Source organism: Tiliqua scincoides, chromosome 3 (assembly GCF_035046505.1).
Source record: "Tiliqua scincoides isolate rTilSci1 chromosome 3, rTilSci1.hap2, whole genome shotgun sequence".
NCBI lineage: Eukaryota > Metazoa > Chordata > Lepidosauria > Squamata > Scincidae > Tiliqua > Tiliqua scincoides.
In genome coordinates, this window is record NC_089823.1 from 16,959,216 (window position 1) to 16,977,500 (window position 18,285).

The following is an 18,285-nucleotide window of genomic DNA, read 5'->3' on the forward strand; positions in this document are numbered from 1 at the left end:
CCACCAGTGGTGCGAGTACCGCTGGTTGAGAAATGCTGATGTAGAATGTTCCCTTCCACTTCCCCTCTCCATGGGGGTGGAGAGTTTGCATTTGAGGCTTCTTCTTTTTTTTATAAAAAGTGATGGTGGTGATACATTGAATTGATATGCAGATTCCATCTCCTTGCTAAAGTGTGAATCTTTTCTACTTGCTCTCTTGCCCAGCTTCCTTTCTCTGTTCAGACTCTCTTCTGTCTCTCTGGCTCAGTCATTTCCTTGCCTATTGCTGCCTTAAGTCCCTATTGCCTCCTTTCTTAGGTTCCCTCCACCCCACACAGGCTGCCAGAGGGGGCTAGGCTCTTGCCCAAGTCCTCTGTGACATCGGGAGCAGCTCAGCAAATAGCTTCCAAGGGCTTCATCTCTACCACAAACGTCTTTCACATTTTGCAAGAAACCACAATATGTTTTTTTCCACTTACTATCCTTAATTCTGTGCCTGTCTATTCAGAAATGTCCCATTGTATTCAAGGGGGCAATAGTCCCAGGAAAGGGAATTGCAGTCTCAGGCAGGTTTTTCTACTCCGCTTATGTTTCGTAATACATACAGTGAAAGTGTTTATTGCTTGGTTTTGAGTCATATTGTTCTGTTCTTCCTTTTCAGCTGTTGGCATTTCTTCAGGGATTGTTTACCTTTTACCACGAGGGCTATGAGCTGGCCCAGGAGTTTGCACCGTACAAGCAACAGCTGCAGTTCAATCTACAGAACGTAAGGCCAAACTGCTTTTTCTGCCGCTTTTTTGATAACTGAACTTCAGTATAGCGAAAGCAAGGCTGGCAGAAGCTTTTTGTGACACTGAAATCTTTTGAAAACAAAACCAAATAAGCTCGTACATAAATGCAGGGTGCTTCCTGTATTACTTAGTCACACTGAGATTCATTTCTATCCCCGCCACCCCACACCCTGTAGGGGAAATCCTTGGGGAATCCCATTTTTGATTTTCATGTCTCTAAGATTTAGATTTAGTACAACTTGTCCTGCCCTCAGTTCAGAAAAATAATCCCATTCAAGATATCTGGTGGGTTAAACAGACTTGAGCATCTGCTTAAAGCGAAGGACTTGTGTAAATTCCATCCTGAATGGAGCTCCAGTTTGATGGGTTTTCTATTTTCTCTGTCCTTGAGCAGGACTGCATGGTGTAAGCAGTAAAGAAAAAAAATCAGCTCTCCAGCAGTCCAAATCCTGAGCCATGCAAAGGAGGTTATACTGTAACATGCAGTCAGAATTTCAGAACTCTCAAAGCAGCAGAGTATAGAATTCAAAACTTCTACCCATTGACAATCTCTGTACATGAAATAGCTGAATGGAAGGAGAAATATTTCCTTATTCCTGAATTGCACAGTTGGTAGCAGATTTTGTTGTTGTTTTACTTTATTTTAGGGAGGGAGTCTAAAGGGTTTAATAAATGAACCTGTAGGAAATCCACATCTGCTTTTTTTTAACTGATAAGTTTCTTATTCCTTTTGTAAAAGAAAGCTCAACATCTTCTTTAGATCACCTTGCCAGTAGCATCTATTGGGTCCTTCACATGTGCTTCAAATGGGTGGAATCCTTTAAAGGAGAAGAAACTTTTGGATGGTTGAATATAGTATAGCTGGAGACAGAGGGATGTAATGAAAAAGGGCTGTAATGCTGGGTGTGAGAGCAAGGCCAAGTGCAGTTAAGACACGGGGTTCACACGGGTTACAGAAAAAGAAGGGAAGCCAGTGAAGGGTTCTGTAATATTGTAAGCCACTTTGTCACTCTGTTAAAAGTAGGATAACAGTTTGTTAAACAGATAAAATCAAATCTGAGGAGGGGTGTTGCACAGTCATAATAATGGGAGAAACAAGCTTTTGCCTCAGAATTTCTGATAGAGGTGAGAAAATGGAACAATATGAGAGGAAGTCAGAGAGGTGATGGTTGCTGTGGTCCAAGCAGAAGATGCCCCAGACACTAGGCTGGAGGGTCAGAGAGGAGAAAGCAGCTGGGGAGAAGGATTCACTCTGTGCTATTACCTCCCCTAAACTCAGCAGCAGGGAGTGAATACTTCAGTGGTACAACCTATAAAAAACATTTTCTGATTTTTCCCAAATGTATACACTGGCCTTTAGTTGTCACTTGTAAATCTCCTTAAAGGTGGCTCAGCATATGATCCTTTCAACCTCATTCGGGCAATCTGTATTGGCATGGAGAGTCACCACATCCTCCTCTCTCCCTGTGTGTTTTTGTCCCATGTATTTCTGCTGCAGCATAGTATCCTGACTGTGCAAGAGTGGCAGAAACCCTCACAGGTTTACTGTTTACCTATTCCTTGCACCACCATCCATTTTTCCAGTCACTTACCTAGATGAATCTGAAGAACAAGAGTATGGAAAAGTCATAAAAGGAGCAGCCTTGGTTCTGAACAATACTGTACCATTCTGCATCGTCCCAAGTTGAAAGCTGGTTCTTGGAGCTGCTTATTCTGAAGATGCCTTATACTGAGTCCGACCATTGGCCTCTCTTTCCCAATCCACTGGGTGGCAGCAGCGTGTCAAGGTCCCAGTTCTGCTGCCTTACCCAGCATCTCCAATTAAAAGTTGCTGTTGTCCTTGGGAGTGTCATTATGCAAAGTGTGTACTGAGCTACAGGCCTCCCTGTGGTTCTTGCCTGTATAGCTCTGACTAGTATGGTCCCAGCATACCTTCACCTGCATTAAATCTCCTCTGTTATTAAACGACTGCACTTGGGATTCTCTCTTAAGGTTGCATTTGGTTGGTATTTGGAGCAGGGCCCCATCAGTAGTGGCCCTGGGATTACTCCCTTGAGAGCCTACCCTGGGCAGCACCACCACTATTTAATGCTACTTGCTTCTGTTATAGTCCAGTGTTCCCTGCAGCCAACGTCATTGAAAGCTCATGAGTGCCCCTTAGCAGACCCTCAGAATGCCATCAGGTACCCATCTTAATTCATCTCTTTGCCTTGTTCTCTGTCTTGCTGTTTAGACACGGAATAATTTTGAAAGCACAAGGCAGGAAGTGGAACGGCTAATGCAGAGAATGAAGTCTGCCAGCCAGGATTACAGGCCACCAAGTCAGTGGACGATGGAAGGCTACCTTTATGTCCAAGAGAAACGTGAGTAGTAGTAGTAGATGCTTTGCATGCAGAAGGTTCTAGGTTCCTTTTCTGGCATGTTCTTGTAGGTCCTATAGTGTAGGGCAGTGGTTCTCAAATTCTCAGGGAGTCCAGGCTCCCTTTGCTTCCAGAGGGTGTATGCACAGGGGTGCATGTGCTGGGGGGACCCTGGACTCAATCTGCAGGTAACTGAATCTGCAGATACAGGATCCACGGATATGGGGGCTTCCCCAGTACTCACAAGATTGTCATTAAGATTTGCAACACAATAAGACATGTGAAGTGCTTTGAACACTCAAAAGGGCTATGCGAATGCTTAGTGGTGCCATTAAAACTGCTTCTAAGCAGGTTGGTGCAGCCATCCTAATTAGTGGCTACTGATGGACCTCTTTTGCATTTTTTGAAAACTCTCTTGGGGAAAAAAAGATATTTGAAAAGCCATCAAATCTTGTGACTGAAAGCTCATTCTATGGCCATGAATTCCAGAAATTGATGGTATTTTGTGTGCAAAAACAATATTACCAGGCACTTGAGGGCAAATGGGAGCACTCTTGTCACCATGCCTTGCAGGTGAGCTTTTACAAAGGCAATCTGATTGACCTCTATCGGCAATCAAATTCTAGACTTAGGGGAGTCTTTGGTTTGATTCAGAAAAGCTGTTCATTTATATTATCTGCTGGTGGTATTTCACAGCATAAAGTTGTCCGTATTCTAAACGACAACCTGCAACATTTGAAATCCAGTTCCTTGGAAAAGTTCATTTTTCACACACGCACATGCAACAAAGTGCCAAAAAAAGACCTCCTCTTGCCTTATTCAGAAACCTGCCATTTATAATAAACCACATAGCCGTGAAAGCATAGTGGGTACCAAAGCCAATGACTTTTATATATACCATGACAATTGTGTTCAGTAAGCTTCTGTGCTGATAGCAAGTATGTTTTGTCTTTCCATTCTCTTGACTGTTCAGGACCCCTCGGATTCACCTGGATCAAGCATTATTGTACTTATGAGAAAGGAACAAAAGCATTCACAATGAGTATTTCTGAAGCAAAATCAGGGGGGAAGGTAGTAAGTATTCCCCTTAAAAATAAAGTCAATTGATTAAACTCCGGGTGCAATCCTGAGACTGCCCTTGGCCAGCGCAAGTCCCTTGCTCCAACCAAAAAGTGTCACAAAAGTGCCATAAAGCACTTTCGCAGCACTCTTGGGGTAGATAAGCTGGTGCACAGAGATGCGCCGGCTGCCCCATACTGACGTGAGGCCTGGGGCCTGGTAAGTTTGCGTTGACCAAGCTTGGCCAGGGCAGGGGTCTGGGCAGGCATGGGGAGGGCAGAAGGGAAGTATTTCGGGGTGGGAGAGGGATGGCAGGTGGGTCTGTGGGCAGGCAGGGCCAGGATTCGGCACTTTTGCTGAATCCGAGCCCTGTTTCTGGGCAGCCCGGGGTGTTCCTGGGCAGCCCCGGGCAGTCCAGGGCTGCTCGGATTTGCACCACCAATTTTTGCACCACTAGCTGCTGTGGCTCTCCCTGGGGTAAAGTTTCCTCTTGCCTCAGGCCAAGCCACAGCCAGCTTCAAACTTGTGCTGGATGCAGCGCAGGCTCGCCAGCCTGTTCCAGCCTGTGGTCAGCCTGTTCCAGCACAAGTTAGTATTGTGTTGTGAGTCATTTAATCAAGTGAATGTTAATCAACCTATTAATTGGTTACATTTGCATATGGAAAAGCAATAGTTCTGGCAAAAAAAAGCTTTGTTCTTGAATTCTGCATCCTCCTATCCCAGTAGACATAATCTCAGAAATGACATTTCCACCTGCACAAAAGAAGGAAGCATTACTCTTTGAGAAGCGCCTGCCACACATGACTGCGGATTAATTACTTGCATTAAAACTGGTCCTTTAAAAAAAACAAAGCTACTACTTGACTGATTAGATGCTCTATCAAAAGATGTTTAATTAATCAAAATAAACATTGTGGCCCCTGTTTGAGAGAGAGAGCAAGAAAGCCAAGCTTGCTATCCTGGAAAAAAGTACATATGAACACGTGTGAAGATCTCAGCAAGTAAAATTGGGAAAAGTTGAACTGAAATTGTGGCATGAGTACAGAACAAAATAACTTTAAATATTTAGTAAGGATACTAAATGGTTGCCTTTTAGATGTTCTGAGTTGGCAACAGAGATTAAGGACTGGCCATTCTCCACTTTGTCTGCTCCTCTTTTAGCACAGCTTAGCTTGAGCTAGTTTATGCATAAGGAGGCTAGAGGGAGCACTTATTGTTTGCCTGTGTCCTTCTCAATTTTGTGTGTGTGGGTGTTTTACAAAGGATATGAAGGTTCAGTTTCCCTGCTTCTAATGTTTTATAGAACGGTCTTGTCCCAAGTACACCAGAAATGTTTAAGCTGAAATCCTGCATCCGGAGAAAAACGGATTCCATTGACAAACGCTTCTGTTTCGACATTGAAGTACTGGAGAGGTTTGAGATTTTATTAATTATGACTTTTAAAAATGTATGTAGGCATTTATATGTCATTTTGGCATACTTCGTGTCTGGGAACAACCTGACATGTTTCACATTTTCATAAAGAACTGGTGTTTTAACCATTGCAGGGCCATAATAGTGTACTAGACTTGCAGTTAAGAGGCTTGTCTAAGGTATTAATCAGAGAAGCTGCTTTAAGATCCCCTACAAACTGGCGAGCAAAGGGAAGTCTGAGATTCATAGGACTCATCCTTTTCCATTCAAGTATTTTTTTTCCAGTTTCTTTTGTTATCTTAGAGACTCTTGGTTTGAATTTCTACTCCTTGAGAAGGCCTCATTGACATGGCACAGTGTGACCAGAAGTATCTGTCGGAATCTTAGTTTGTAGTTTGATTTTCTTCTTCTTTTCATTTAGCTTCTGACTCCAAAGACTTCCACTTGAAAAGCTCTTATAATGAGACAAAAAAAGTTTTGTATGGGAAACAGAAATATTTGCTTGACAGCACTAGAAATACTTCAGAAAACTTCTCATTTCCCATGTTTTGTATTTTTATTTTGAAATGGCGCTCAGATTTGTGAAAAGAAGGTAATACCAATGTGTGTTTGCTTTTCAATAGACCTGGGATCATTACACTGCAGGCCTTTTCTGAATCCAACAGGAAGCTATGGCTGGAAGCTATGGATGGGAAAGAACCAGTAAGGGAATTGTTTTCTACAGTTGCTTATATATGTTTCAAGCAGAGAACTGAAGAGGCACACTGATTATACTTAAACACTAGTATATCTTTTAAAAGATCAATCAAGTTGCATTGCTGAGTTGATTTATCTGAATATGCTTGATTTATTTGAATTTTTTATTCCTTTAAAACAAACTATTGCAAACCAAAAACCAGTGGGCCAATTGACCAGGATTCACAGGGCTTTGTGCAGCATCCTACATGGTCCCTGGAACTTTCTAAGCTTCACCACCGCAGCTTCTGTCTCCTGAGAAGCTGCCTTTGTGTGATCACCAGAGCAGTACTCGATTTGGCACACTTGTCTGTAGCAAGAAGAAAAAATCTGAAATGTGTAAACAGGAGCACTTTGTACAAATACACGGGGTGGGTTCAGATAACCAAATAAATAATGGTTTATCACGCACAGAGCCTACATGTTCCCCACTCCCCTTGTCTCATTGGTTCCATTGCTGAGCTGGGACATCATCATAGTTTGGTTAAACCACAGCTCTGTGGCTTATCTGAATCTGGAGTTGCACTTTTATTGTGGCTTACCAATAAATGATTTAAATTAGCGTTTAGACAGGAGTACAATTTTGTTCTGAAATGTGGGTTTAATTGTGGTTTCAGAACCACAGCTTTGAATGAACCATCAAGCTGCAGTTTAATGAACCACCGAGCTGCAGTTTAATGAACCACCGAGTTGCAGTTTAACGAGCAAGAGGAGTGGGGAGTGCACAGGCTTGGGTCACATTCGCAGTGAATAAACTACAGCTTATTCAGTCATCTGAAACCCCCTTTCTCAAGATCAGAGGGATTCTAATTGCTAGTTTCCAAACACATAACCTGGAACTGAAAAGGCTTAGCTAAAATGGTCAAGGGGCATTGTTCCCATATGGGGATTTATAGTTGCATATGTGTTTGGTTTTGGGGGGGGGGGGGAATGGCAGAGATTTAAAAAGACTGAAAGAATATACCTTTTTCTCTCCTCCTAACAATACTTAACCTTGGGGTCACCAAATGGAATGGTTAGTTGTAGATTCAGAACTGGCCAAAAAGAAGTACTTAACTTCACACAACACACCATTCACGAATGGAACGTGTTGCCTATAGGGTGTGCTGTTGCCCACTTGCTTAGATGGTTTTAAAAATAGGATTAGACAAATGCATGCAAACTGGATATCTTTGTGTCCCAATGCTACCCCATAGAGTTGTTTTCATTTTCATTTTAACTTTTATTGGCATAAAACAATATCCAATAAATGACAGCAATGTCAAACAGAAAAAGCTTACAATAAACAGAGGGATAAAATAGCCAAGGTTGAAACCACCAGTAGAGTTGTTGTAAGGATAAAATGGGATAACCCAATCGAGAAATACTTGGAAGAAGCTTACAATTTTTTTTAAAATTGTATCAACCATCTATTACTTATCAACTTGCTTTTGTATTTTTTAGATTTACACTTTGCCAGCTATTATTAGCAAGAAAGAAGAAAGTAAGTTTATTTTAAGCACACTTGATAAATGTATTTAGATTGTGGGGGGAGGGTGTCCTTTGTATTGTCAAGTTGTTTAAAACTGTGCTTCCCCATTCTTGTTTGCTTCTACATGATTTACTGATCACTTGATAAGAGAAACCGCATCCATATGAAATTATTTACAATATATAGACGTTTGGTGCTGTATCAAAGTAGGTGTATTGGTTTTGCCAGATTTTTTAAAACTATTTTAAAACTGTATTGTGGTTGCCCATTAGCAAAACACCTATCCTCCAACATTCATTCGTTTTGTTATAAGCCACACTGCTATCTTACTTAATGCTAGTCCACCATCAAAATAAGGGCTCCCATAAAGATCTGTAGAAATCAGAAATGTATTGAAGTATGCAGAGTGTTCATTTGTCCTATGCATATCAAGCTTACACTGTAGTTGGTATATTTGTATAGTTGGTATATTGGTTAGGTCAGTTTCTCAGACTGTGGGTCAGGAGCCACTAGGTGGGTTGTGGGCCAATTTCAGATGGGTCCCCATTCAATTCAATATTTTATTTTTAATATATTAGACACTTGATGCTACTATGGTATGTGACTACATTTAAGGAAATGTTACAGACATGTACTTTTAACAGGCTACTATGTATATGCTTTTAACAATGGGACTTAATCCTGGGTAAGTGTGGGTAGAATTGCAGCCTTGGATTGTTAAAAATTTTACTGCTTGATGATGTCACTTCTGGTCATGATATCACCTCTGGTGGGTTCTAACAGATTCTCATTAAAAAGTGGGTCCTGGTTCTAAAAGTTTGAGAACCACTTGGCTAGATAAATCACCTTAAAAAGTTTGCTTGACTTGAAAGGTTCCCTTCAGTGAGACATTGGATTCTTAAAAAAAAAAAAATCATTAATTAGTGTACAAAAGCATAGGTTATTTGCCAGGTTGGCATTCCCTCCTATATGAGAGAGACAGGAGTTCCTTATCTAAGGTGACACCTGCCCATAAAAACAAACCAAGAGTGTGGTTTTCATCAGAAATATTGGATAACTGTTGTTTAAATATATGCAGACTTTATTGATCAGGTGTTGAAGTGATAAACTCTCATATGGTAATTGACCACAGTTTATTTGATGTACATGTCTAGCCTATTTATACACGGATTTGACTCAACACGAATGGCCCCTGCAAATGAGAAGGAATGTGCTGATCCCTGGAGAAGGGGAAAATGCGTCCCTTTAAAATCAGTTTTAAAAAAACTGAACAGTCCTTTAACAGTAGTCTCCTTAATGAGAGAGGGGGGCAGCTGGCTGACAATCCATCAATCCTGCTCTCTCCAGGCAACCCCTCCCTTCCTCCTGAGCACCCTATAGAAAGGTGATCACTTTGCATTGGTGAAGGGAGGGTCTGAGTGAAGCGGACCACTGATTGATGGATTGTCTTCTTAATGACTCTCATCTTACATCGCAAAGGTCAGCAAGTCTGTTTTTAAATCACCGGAGCAAAGAAACTTTGTTTTTTAAATGGATTTGATATAGTTTTTTTGCCATCCACATGGGTGCTTGGAATGGATCCCATGGAAATAATGAGGCTCAACCTGTATATCTCAAGTGTTTAATAACAATGTTCATATAACTGCTAGGCTTACAGCCCTATCCTAATTAACTTCCCACACTGCAGTGCTCTGGTGTCTGAATGGCCTCCGTTGTATCCAGCGTGGAAAGAGACCCATAATTAAAACCTTTTCTGATTTCTTGTATTTCTGCTGTTGTTGGTAATAACCTATCCCTCCCCCCACTTCTGCCACTACAGAAGGTTTTTGTGTGCAGTTCAGCCTGACATAAATCTTCCAAGTAGCTCCTCATGATGCAATTCACAGCTCCCAGCATTTCCTCTTGAATGGTTGGTGTTAAGTGCCCTGTCATACAATCCAAGCAGTGATAATTTTATTGCGCTATGCACAATTTCTAGCATACACTATTCCAACGCTTTGTGCCATAAATACCGTGGGGTTAAGCATGTGGCTAACTTCTGCTGAGACTTTAATGAATTAATGAATGATTAATGAATGAATAATTCCATATTATGAAACTGACTCATAATTATCAAAGTGTTTGGCATAAACCTGGCATCACTAGGGTTTGTGTCACCCGGTGTGGGAGGCCAGCATGTCACCCCTATGATGGACCTCCTCCCATGCGGTGGGAGGGGAGGCATTCTGGCAGTGGGCATGGTGATGTACCATTGCCCTGCCCCCACTGGTTTTTTGGTTATAACTTTTGGTAAAATAGAGATATATTTCAACACTGTTTCTTTGCATTCTACACAAAATTGCGCATAAATTGATACATGTTGTTATTTGAAAATACAATGATTTAAAAAAATTTGGTGAGTAGTGGTGTCACCCCCCCCCCCATGCATATCACCTGGAGCGGCCTGCACCTCCACACACCCCTAGCAACTCCACTTCCTGGTTGCAGTTTTACACTTAGAACACACTAACGTGCATAGGTACAGTATCTTAATAATAATTATTACTATTATTAATGTGACTTTTTCTTCGTCCCAGATGATTTGATTGCATCTAGTAGATAACAACTGACTTATTTGGTGTGTGTTTTTTAAACATCATAATATACATTTGTGGCCAATATTTGGATAACTCTGCTTATACTTGCAGAATTTGCCTTCCTGGTTTGCTGGATTATATGACAAATATTGAGAGTTCAATTTTTTCCCTCTTTGGTAGTGTTCCTGAACGAAGCTGGTTTTAACTTTGTAAGGAAATGCATTCATGCTGTGGAGGCAAGAGGTATGTAGAGAGACGTTACTACTTGACATTTCTTAGCAAGAATAACATGTGATGCTCAACCAAACATCCAATTGCACCAGGCTAGATCAGCAGAAAGATACTTCACACACAAGTAGTTATGTTGCTGCTTAGGGGTCTAAGCAGTGATGAGCACGTTTACCCAGGGTGCTTATTACTGAAGCCTAGTATGTCTTGACTCTAAATTTGTAGGACATTTACTTAACCAGGCTGTAGATTTGGCTGCTGCAGTCAAGATCTGTGTATATTTTACTGGAAAGTAAATCCAACCCATCAGTAGGTCAGATTGGTGCGCACAAGACTGTAACCTGGGTGTGCTCAAGATTGTAGCCTTCAAGAGTTAATTCCACATGAATCCCAAAGAAGTTGGAGAGATCGCAAGCTGCTTTTGCACCCTTAAATTGCAGCAAAGAGAATTGCAAATATTTCAAGTAAGCTAACCTAACTCATAAGCTAGTGAATTTCGACTCATGTGCCATGGCACATTGGTGTGCCACAAAAGGTGTGCAGGTGTGCCGTGGGAGTTTGGAGCACAGTGGATGAAAATTACTTTAAAACTCTTCCAGGTCCTGCGGCTTTGTTTCTAAGGCAACTGTCTGTAGTATTGATAATCATATGTTAGAACCAATAGAGGAAGAGGGACAGACAATTTGTTATTACAGGCAGTTTCCCTTAAAATTAAGCTGTAGAACCCGCGAGAGTTTCCTGGAAGCTGGAAGTGACATCACAAGAGGCAAAGATCATAGAGAAGACCATAGAGGTCAGTGTGTCTTGAGAAGAAAAACATTGAAAATCACTATCATAAGCCTTTGACTTGGTATCCTTCAAAATGAAGACTCACTGCATTATGTTCTGTTGTGTCTGTGTAGGTATCACAATCTTGGGTTTGTACAGGATAGGCGGTGTGAATTCCAAAGTTCAGAAGCTGATGAATACCATCTTTTGTAAGTGCAGTTGTGAATCTTTTGACTTTGTGAGTAATTTGCAAAGAGTGCTGTTCAGATTTCGGTATTGTGCTGTTCTCTTGTGTGAAACCTGAATATACATTTAGGGTGAATATAATGGACGACAGAAACAATTGGTTGCTGCCAAGGGGTAACAGGACAGGTGTCATAACACTAGCAGAGCACCTACTTTGCAGGCAGCAAATGCAAGGTTTAGCCCTTGGCATCTCTAGACAGGGCTTGCTTGAAATTCTGGACAGCTGTCTGTCAGTATGGACACTGCTGAGCTAGATGAAGCAGTTGTTTGCAGCAGTAGATCGCAGCTTCATATGTTCATTGGGAACATGTTTTATATTGAATAAGAGCTGAAGGGCCAACAATATTGTCTCTTCCTACTAAGTGCAGCCCTGCACAAGCAGAGAAACAGGCAAAGGATTCATTGGCCTCCCCCCCCCCCCCCCCCGTGTGACTATCAGCAAAGATTTTGGATAGAGCTCTTCCTACCTTTCAGTATATATTTAAGATATACATTTGAATCAAAATAACAAAATGGAGACAAGGACCATAGTCCCAATTCAGCTACGTACATCTGTAGTTGTGCATGGCTTACCTGCCTAGCACTGATAAGGTTGCTGCTATCTGTAACCTGTTTGCTGTGGAGAGAAAAAGGGGTTGCATTCTGTCCAATCGGCACCAGGGCTGACCCAAGACCACTTGGGGGCTGAGACAGTATGCCAAATGCTACCATTATGCCCCCCAAACTGGTGATGTTCCAGTGTCTCCTCCTCCCAGTATTTGGATTGGAAAAGGAAGAGGATGACAGAGTGGAAGAAGAAATTAAAGTAGTGGGTAAAGCACCAATACTCTAGCCTACCACTCTCCTCTCCTCCAGATTCTTCTTCTACTCCATCCCTTCTTCCTTTTCCAATCCCTTCCAAAAAGAGGAAGAGCAGCAATCATGGAAGATAGTGAGCACATGAGGTGGGTACTACCTGTTTGTGTACTGTCTCAGGCAGCCTTATGAACAGGCCTTTCCCAGAACGGCACCAAACGTTGGATCAATGGCCTGCTAGTATAAGGCAACTATTATGACTAGGAACAGCAAGTGCAATCTGATCTATATAGCCCACTTCTGCATTATTGATTGGCAGCACCTCTTCAAAGGAACCACTAGTACAGTCCTATTGTTTAAAATACTTTTAACTGGAGGTTCTGAGAATTGGACAAAAACCCAGTGCTTGCAAAGGATGTGCTCTGCAAATGAACCAAGGAACCGCATACATTCTTGAAAGTTGTCTGCATTCAGGAGCCTGAACCTTGAACCTTTGTTTCCATTTGTGCATTGCAACAGCTGGATCCAATCTCATAACCATAATACATAACACAAATACGTTGTATTTCCCAGGATGGTGTGGTGGTTCGGGAGTTAGACCTGGAAGAACCAGGTTCAAATCTCCGCTCATCCGTTAAGCTTCCTGAGTGACCCTGAGCCAGTCACCAGCTCTCAGCCTAACCTAATTTACAGGGTTTTTGTGAGGACGAAAAGAAGGAAGGAACTTTGTACACCACCCTGAGCTTCTTGGGGGAAGAGCAGTATAAAAATCTTCTTGCTTCCAAATTGGCAAATGAGTAATGTAGCCCCATTTCTTTATTTCTTTAAAATTAGCCCCTAAATCTCCTCCCGACATGGACATCGATTTGGAAATTTGGGACAATAAAACTATAACAAGTGGACTAAAGAACTACCTCAGGTGAGTAAGCTGTGTAGACTCCAAATTTCTTTTGACCTGCCAATAAAGAGGCAGGCAAAATAATATTTTTCTGTTAAACATGTTGCATATATCGGTTATTGTCCACCATACAGCCCTCTGGTGTCTGACATGCTTAATTGTGCCTTTAATCTGTTGATTGATACCTGGTGTTCACAGTAAGAGACAGTACATTTCTGCAATTTGTGATTTTTTTTTTTTAATCAAACCTGTCCAGCATGATCTTTCACTTCATTATGAATGCAGGGAAAACAAAATGTAAGATTTTTTGGCATTATTTTCATAAACACCTGTGCCAAAAAAATTTTCATTAAAAGTGTGTGCCAGGGAAGGGCGGGAGGAAGATAATGCTTTTTCAGAAAACTATTTAGGTCTGCCAATATGTTATAGAAAAAGTGGCAATGGTGTGATGTCACACAGCATTTGCTTGTATTTTGAGTCTGTAGCATCTCCACTTCACTGTCTCAAGTAACCAGAGGGAAGAAGCTTCTCCCTGAGAATTTAGAGAAGCACCTTCCAGTTGGACAGTCCTGGGCTAAATCAGCTAATAGTCTGATTGTATAAGTTGTCTCTTAATGTTCTTCTTAGTGGCACAGCCTTAAACAGCAGAGTCTTACAAAAGTTCCCTTACCTCAAGGAGGCCTCCGGGGTTGCTCGTCCCCCTCCCCCCCCTGGTTGCAGCACACACTCTGTTGGTGTGGTTGCATCAGCAAGAGGGTTGGGAATTAGTACTGGTAATTGTATGTGAAAAATTAAGCTTTGTGGAAGTTTCCTTCCTTGATTTTAATTAAAAGCATTGTAGCTCTATAGATGAAAGGGATCTGGAAATTGCTTCAGGACCTTTGCTTCAGTGAACAAAACTGTCCCCTTAGTGCCACATACTTCATTCAGCAGGACAAAGGAGGACACCTTAATCTGTCCCCTGTCTTCTCCAGTAGAGCCTTATCATTTGGTTTTGCATTGTACTGATTTGGGGTGGAACTAGAGTGAGAGGCTATTCTGTAACTAGGCATCTGGATAAACAAATATAGTCAGTCTGTTTCCCCTCCAAATGTCTTACACAGGTGTCTTGCAGAGCCGCTGATGACCTATAAGCTGCACAAGGATTTCATTGTTGCAGTCAGTAAGTAAAATGCTGTTTAAAAAAGTTAATGCAAACTCTTGAGTAATAATAGTGTAAACATGCATTCTCTGACCTGTGAGCCATTGCAAGCAGTTGTAGCAGCCTGGGGCCTAGTTCATGTATTCCTGCGGTACCTCGAGAATCACATCCCTGCAATTTGAACCTATGCTGCTCCAGTTTCCATCTGGCTGGTTAAATGAGGTGGCTTCTTCCCACAACATGGTATCCATTCCTGAAGGGTCATGTAGCAATTGACATGAAGAGTGATGTGGCTTTCTTGACTGGCGTGGTTCCCACGTTTATTTACAAACATCTAACTACTTTGCGATTCATACAGATCCCCAAAGCAGGTAGCAACCATCAGGAAATGCAGTTCAAATAACTAATGAAATTATGATTAAATAAAAAATAAAAATAAAAACAAGCTCACAAGAGGATTAAAATGATGTCAGACCAGGCAGCACTTAATGAATGCTGTATGAATGAATGAGTATTCTTCACCACTTGGCTAAATGAACCAAGCTCTTTAATCTAGTGAATATCAGATGGAAGAGAGCCACCTGCTCCTGCATGATCCACCTCCCCATCAAGGTGTTTTGGGGACACGCTTCTCCATGCCCTGTTGCCTTCAGAGTTGCAGTTGGTGGAAATGCCAGACAAAGGACTTTCAGGTTGTGATGCCCAGAATGTAGAGCTTCATCCCAAGGGATCTCATCTGATCCGTTGTCTGCATCTAAAGAAAACGTGCTCTTTTTAGTGGGGTCTTGAAGTTGCTAAATTGCTCTGCCCCTAGTTTGTTATCAGTGAGACTGATTTTTCTGTTCCTGTTATTGTGCCAATTGAGACTTTACTGTTAATTAGATTCTTTTTGCTTAATATAATGTTTCATTGCATACTGTCATGGGGGACGCTTTTGGAATGGAAAAACAGCTTATAAAATGTCAATAAAACGTAATGTAATTCTGACAGATTTGTGAGAGAGTACAGATCCTGGCCCAAGATGTGTGAAAAGAAGTCAGGGTGTCCAATTTTAATGAGATATATGGGAATAGGTGACTACGTATTCCCCTAGCATTCCCTCCATGGAGTCTGCCCCCTCTCCACCTCTTCCTTCCCTCATCCCTGGCGCTCCCTCCTAAGGAGCACTGTGTTATGTACTTATGTTACGTGTATCAAGACAAAGGCTCAAATGAGAAATCGGAACAAAAGTGACCATTTTCTATCAAAAAGCTACCAATGGGGCGAGTCAGAACCATGACAATTCAGATAAGGAAGTTAATTTTTTGTTATCTTGCTAAAAATCTGCCTTTCCAAAGTGGCTGCTTGTAGCAAATATCTACTTCAGCGAATAACTTGGAAAAATGGTGTGGGATGTGTCAGAGGTTTGGACCGCAGGGCTGCTTTCTGATTCAAAGGAACACATCCTGTTTTAAGGCTGTAAGAACATAAGAAAAGCCTGGCTAGATCAGGCCAAAAGCCCACAGCCACCTGTATCTCACAGTGGCCCACCAGATACCTCAGGGAGCACACGAGACAACAGGAGACCTGAATCCCTTGCATCTGGCATTCTGAGGTAGTCTCTTAGTGATGGATAATGTGACATGTATTTTTGCCCAAGTGATTAAGTGTTTGGATTTCAGTAAGCACATTGGCTGCCATCCCATGACCCCTGTTTCTGCAGATTTGCAGTATTTTTGGGTGGGGGAGTTCAGAACGGATCCCCCATGGATACAGGGGCCCACCTGTACTAGTATAATAATCCTGACTGGTTTTCAGGAACCTTGCTTTCAGGTCTGTGCCTTCACTGTATGCATCTGTATATCAGTCTTTAGAACTCAAACAATCTCCCTTTCATTGGATAAAAAGGAGAAAAATCTGAAATGTGTGTGCTGTTCTTTTATTTTTTTTAATAGAGTCTGATGACCAGAATTACAGGGTGGAAGCCGTCCATGCGCTTGTCCACAAACTGCCAGAGAAAAACCGGGAGATGCTGGACATCTTAATCAAACACTTGGTCAAGTAATTCTTCCCCGTTACATATTTAGTACTGATGGGGGTGGAAGGGAGGGAAGATGCTTTAGGGTCACCTCTTTCTCTTCTCATCGCTCTGCCCTGAAAGGATGCAATTATGTTAGAAAATGCTTCTGTGCTTTCAAAGGTTGTGAGAATCTTTATAACGGGAAATGTTGTGTTCAGTAAATGAATTCATTAATGATGTTGCCCTTTTGTTTCTTGCGAAAGGGAAGTTGGAGGCATACTTGACCATTCACATCTGTTGTTCATCTTTTCTCTTCCATACAGTGTTTTCAGATGTCTCTTTAAAGCATTCCCTGGAATGCCATTCATATCCTTAGGCCAGTGTTTCCCAAATTTTTTTTCAACTGGCAGCTCTCTTGACCTACTGGGCCATTGGTCGTGGCTTCCCATTTAGGGCTACAAGCTTATACATTGTATAGGGTGGTGGGTTTTTTGTGAGGATTCTGTGGCTCCCCTGACTGGTTTCTGCAACTCCCTGGGGAGCCATGGCTCATAGTTTGAGAACCAATACCTTAGGCCAGGGGTCTCCAAACTTTTCCATACGAGGGCCACATCGTATATTTAACATATTTTCGCAGGTCAAAAAAAATCAGTTTTATAAATGAATGAAGGCATTTTTAATGAATGAATACATTTTATTTGGATCCTTTTTGTAATCAGCATGATACAACTCAGAACAAAAGAGAAATGTGACAATTACAAAGAAAAAATGCCTTGCTTAAACTGAGAAATGATATATAATGTGTCAAAATTACTCATTATGTAGCAAAAAAAAAAAAAAAGCAATAAAAATATTTTAAGTTGCCAGATGGCAACTTAGGTGCCAGATGGAGCGTTACAGCCTCCAGGGCTTCCCTGGGCCTCCCAATACCTTGTAAGACTTTAAAGTCACTTCCGATTTCTCCGTGAAACCAGAAGTCACGTTATTTCTATTGCAGAGCTCAGTGTGAGCTTGCCAGAAGTCAGGGGTAGATGTCCTCGTCCTCTGCTAAGCTCAGAAGCCCTTCCGGAGGCATGTGGGGGGGGGGCCCAAACCCAATCTGAATCTGCTGATCCGGGATCCAGGAATATGGGGCCCCCCTGTAGTAAGAAGCCACACATATATACAATTTTAGAATTCATTTTAGATAATAATCAATTTTAGAATCAATTTCAAATTGACACAGATAGGGCTGGTTAGTTTTTCATGGCTAAAAAGAGTTAATCAATTTTAGAATCAATTTCAAGTAAACTAACCAGCCTTCCGCCTGTCCTCCACAGGTATAATTCTTATTGCACTTCACATTGCCTCAAACACAGTGCTTTTCTGTGGATTCAGTTAACAGATTCAGCTTCCTGTTATCAAAACCTGTCTAGCACAGGCACGTCCGTCACTTTATTTATCTTGTATGCTGCTGTTCTATGCTGTTTCCCTGGTAGCTGACTGTGTAAACCAAATCTTTTGTAAAGCATTGTAGTGAGTTGATGTAAGGCTGTATGAAAGTTCTCTATGGGTGTTATTCAGTATACAAGCTCATTCAATATACAAGTCATTGCTTAATATTGTAGTCTACCAGGAATAAATATACATGTGCAAACCAGCTCTAAATGGACCTGTCAAGTATGCAGAAATAAGCACCGCACAAACTCGAGCATAAGCCAATCCCGCAGATAAGTCGAGGCAGGTTTGAGCCAAAAATCCATGGCATTTTCTATGACCCTCAGATAAGTCAGGGAAGGGGGTGAACTTAGGGAGGATGTCTGATTATAATTTTGTCTGATTTTACC

The 18,285-nt window shown here is 41.6% G+C and overlaps 1 protein-coding gene across 2 annotated transcripts in view; it reads left to right on the forward strand.

The window, feature by feature from the left end:
- The window catches only part of ARHGAP42 (Rho GTPase activating protein 42), a 161,845-nt gene that overhangs the window by 120,023 nt on the left and 23,537 nt on the right, over positions 1–18,285 (forward strand). For both annotated transcript variants that reach the window (XM_066619343.1, XM_066619344.1), the window contains 11 exons: positions 641–745; positions 3,004–3,133; positions 4,104–4,204; positions 5,493–5,602; positions 6,226–6,304; positions 7,781–7,820; positions 10,565–10,627; positions 11,515–11,589; positions 13,256–13,340; positions 14,423–14,481; positions 16,395–16,500. In XM_066619343.1, the coding sequence (XP_066475440.1) occupies positions 641–745; positions 3,004–3,133; positions 4,104–4,204; positions 5,493–5,602; positions 6,226–6,304; positions 7,781–7,820; positions 10,565–10,627; positions 11,515–11,589; positions 13,256–13,340; positions 14,423–14,481; positions 16,395–16,500 (953 nt within the window). The remainder of the gene's footprint in view (positions 1–640; positions 746–3,003; positions 3,134–4,103; positions 4,205–5,492; positions 5,603–6,225; positions 6,305–7,780; positions 7,821–10,564; positions 10,628–11,514; positions 11,590–13,255; positions 13,341–14,422; positions 14,482–16,394; positions 16,501–18,285) is intronic.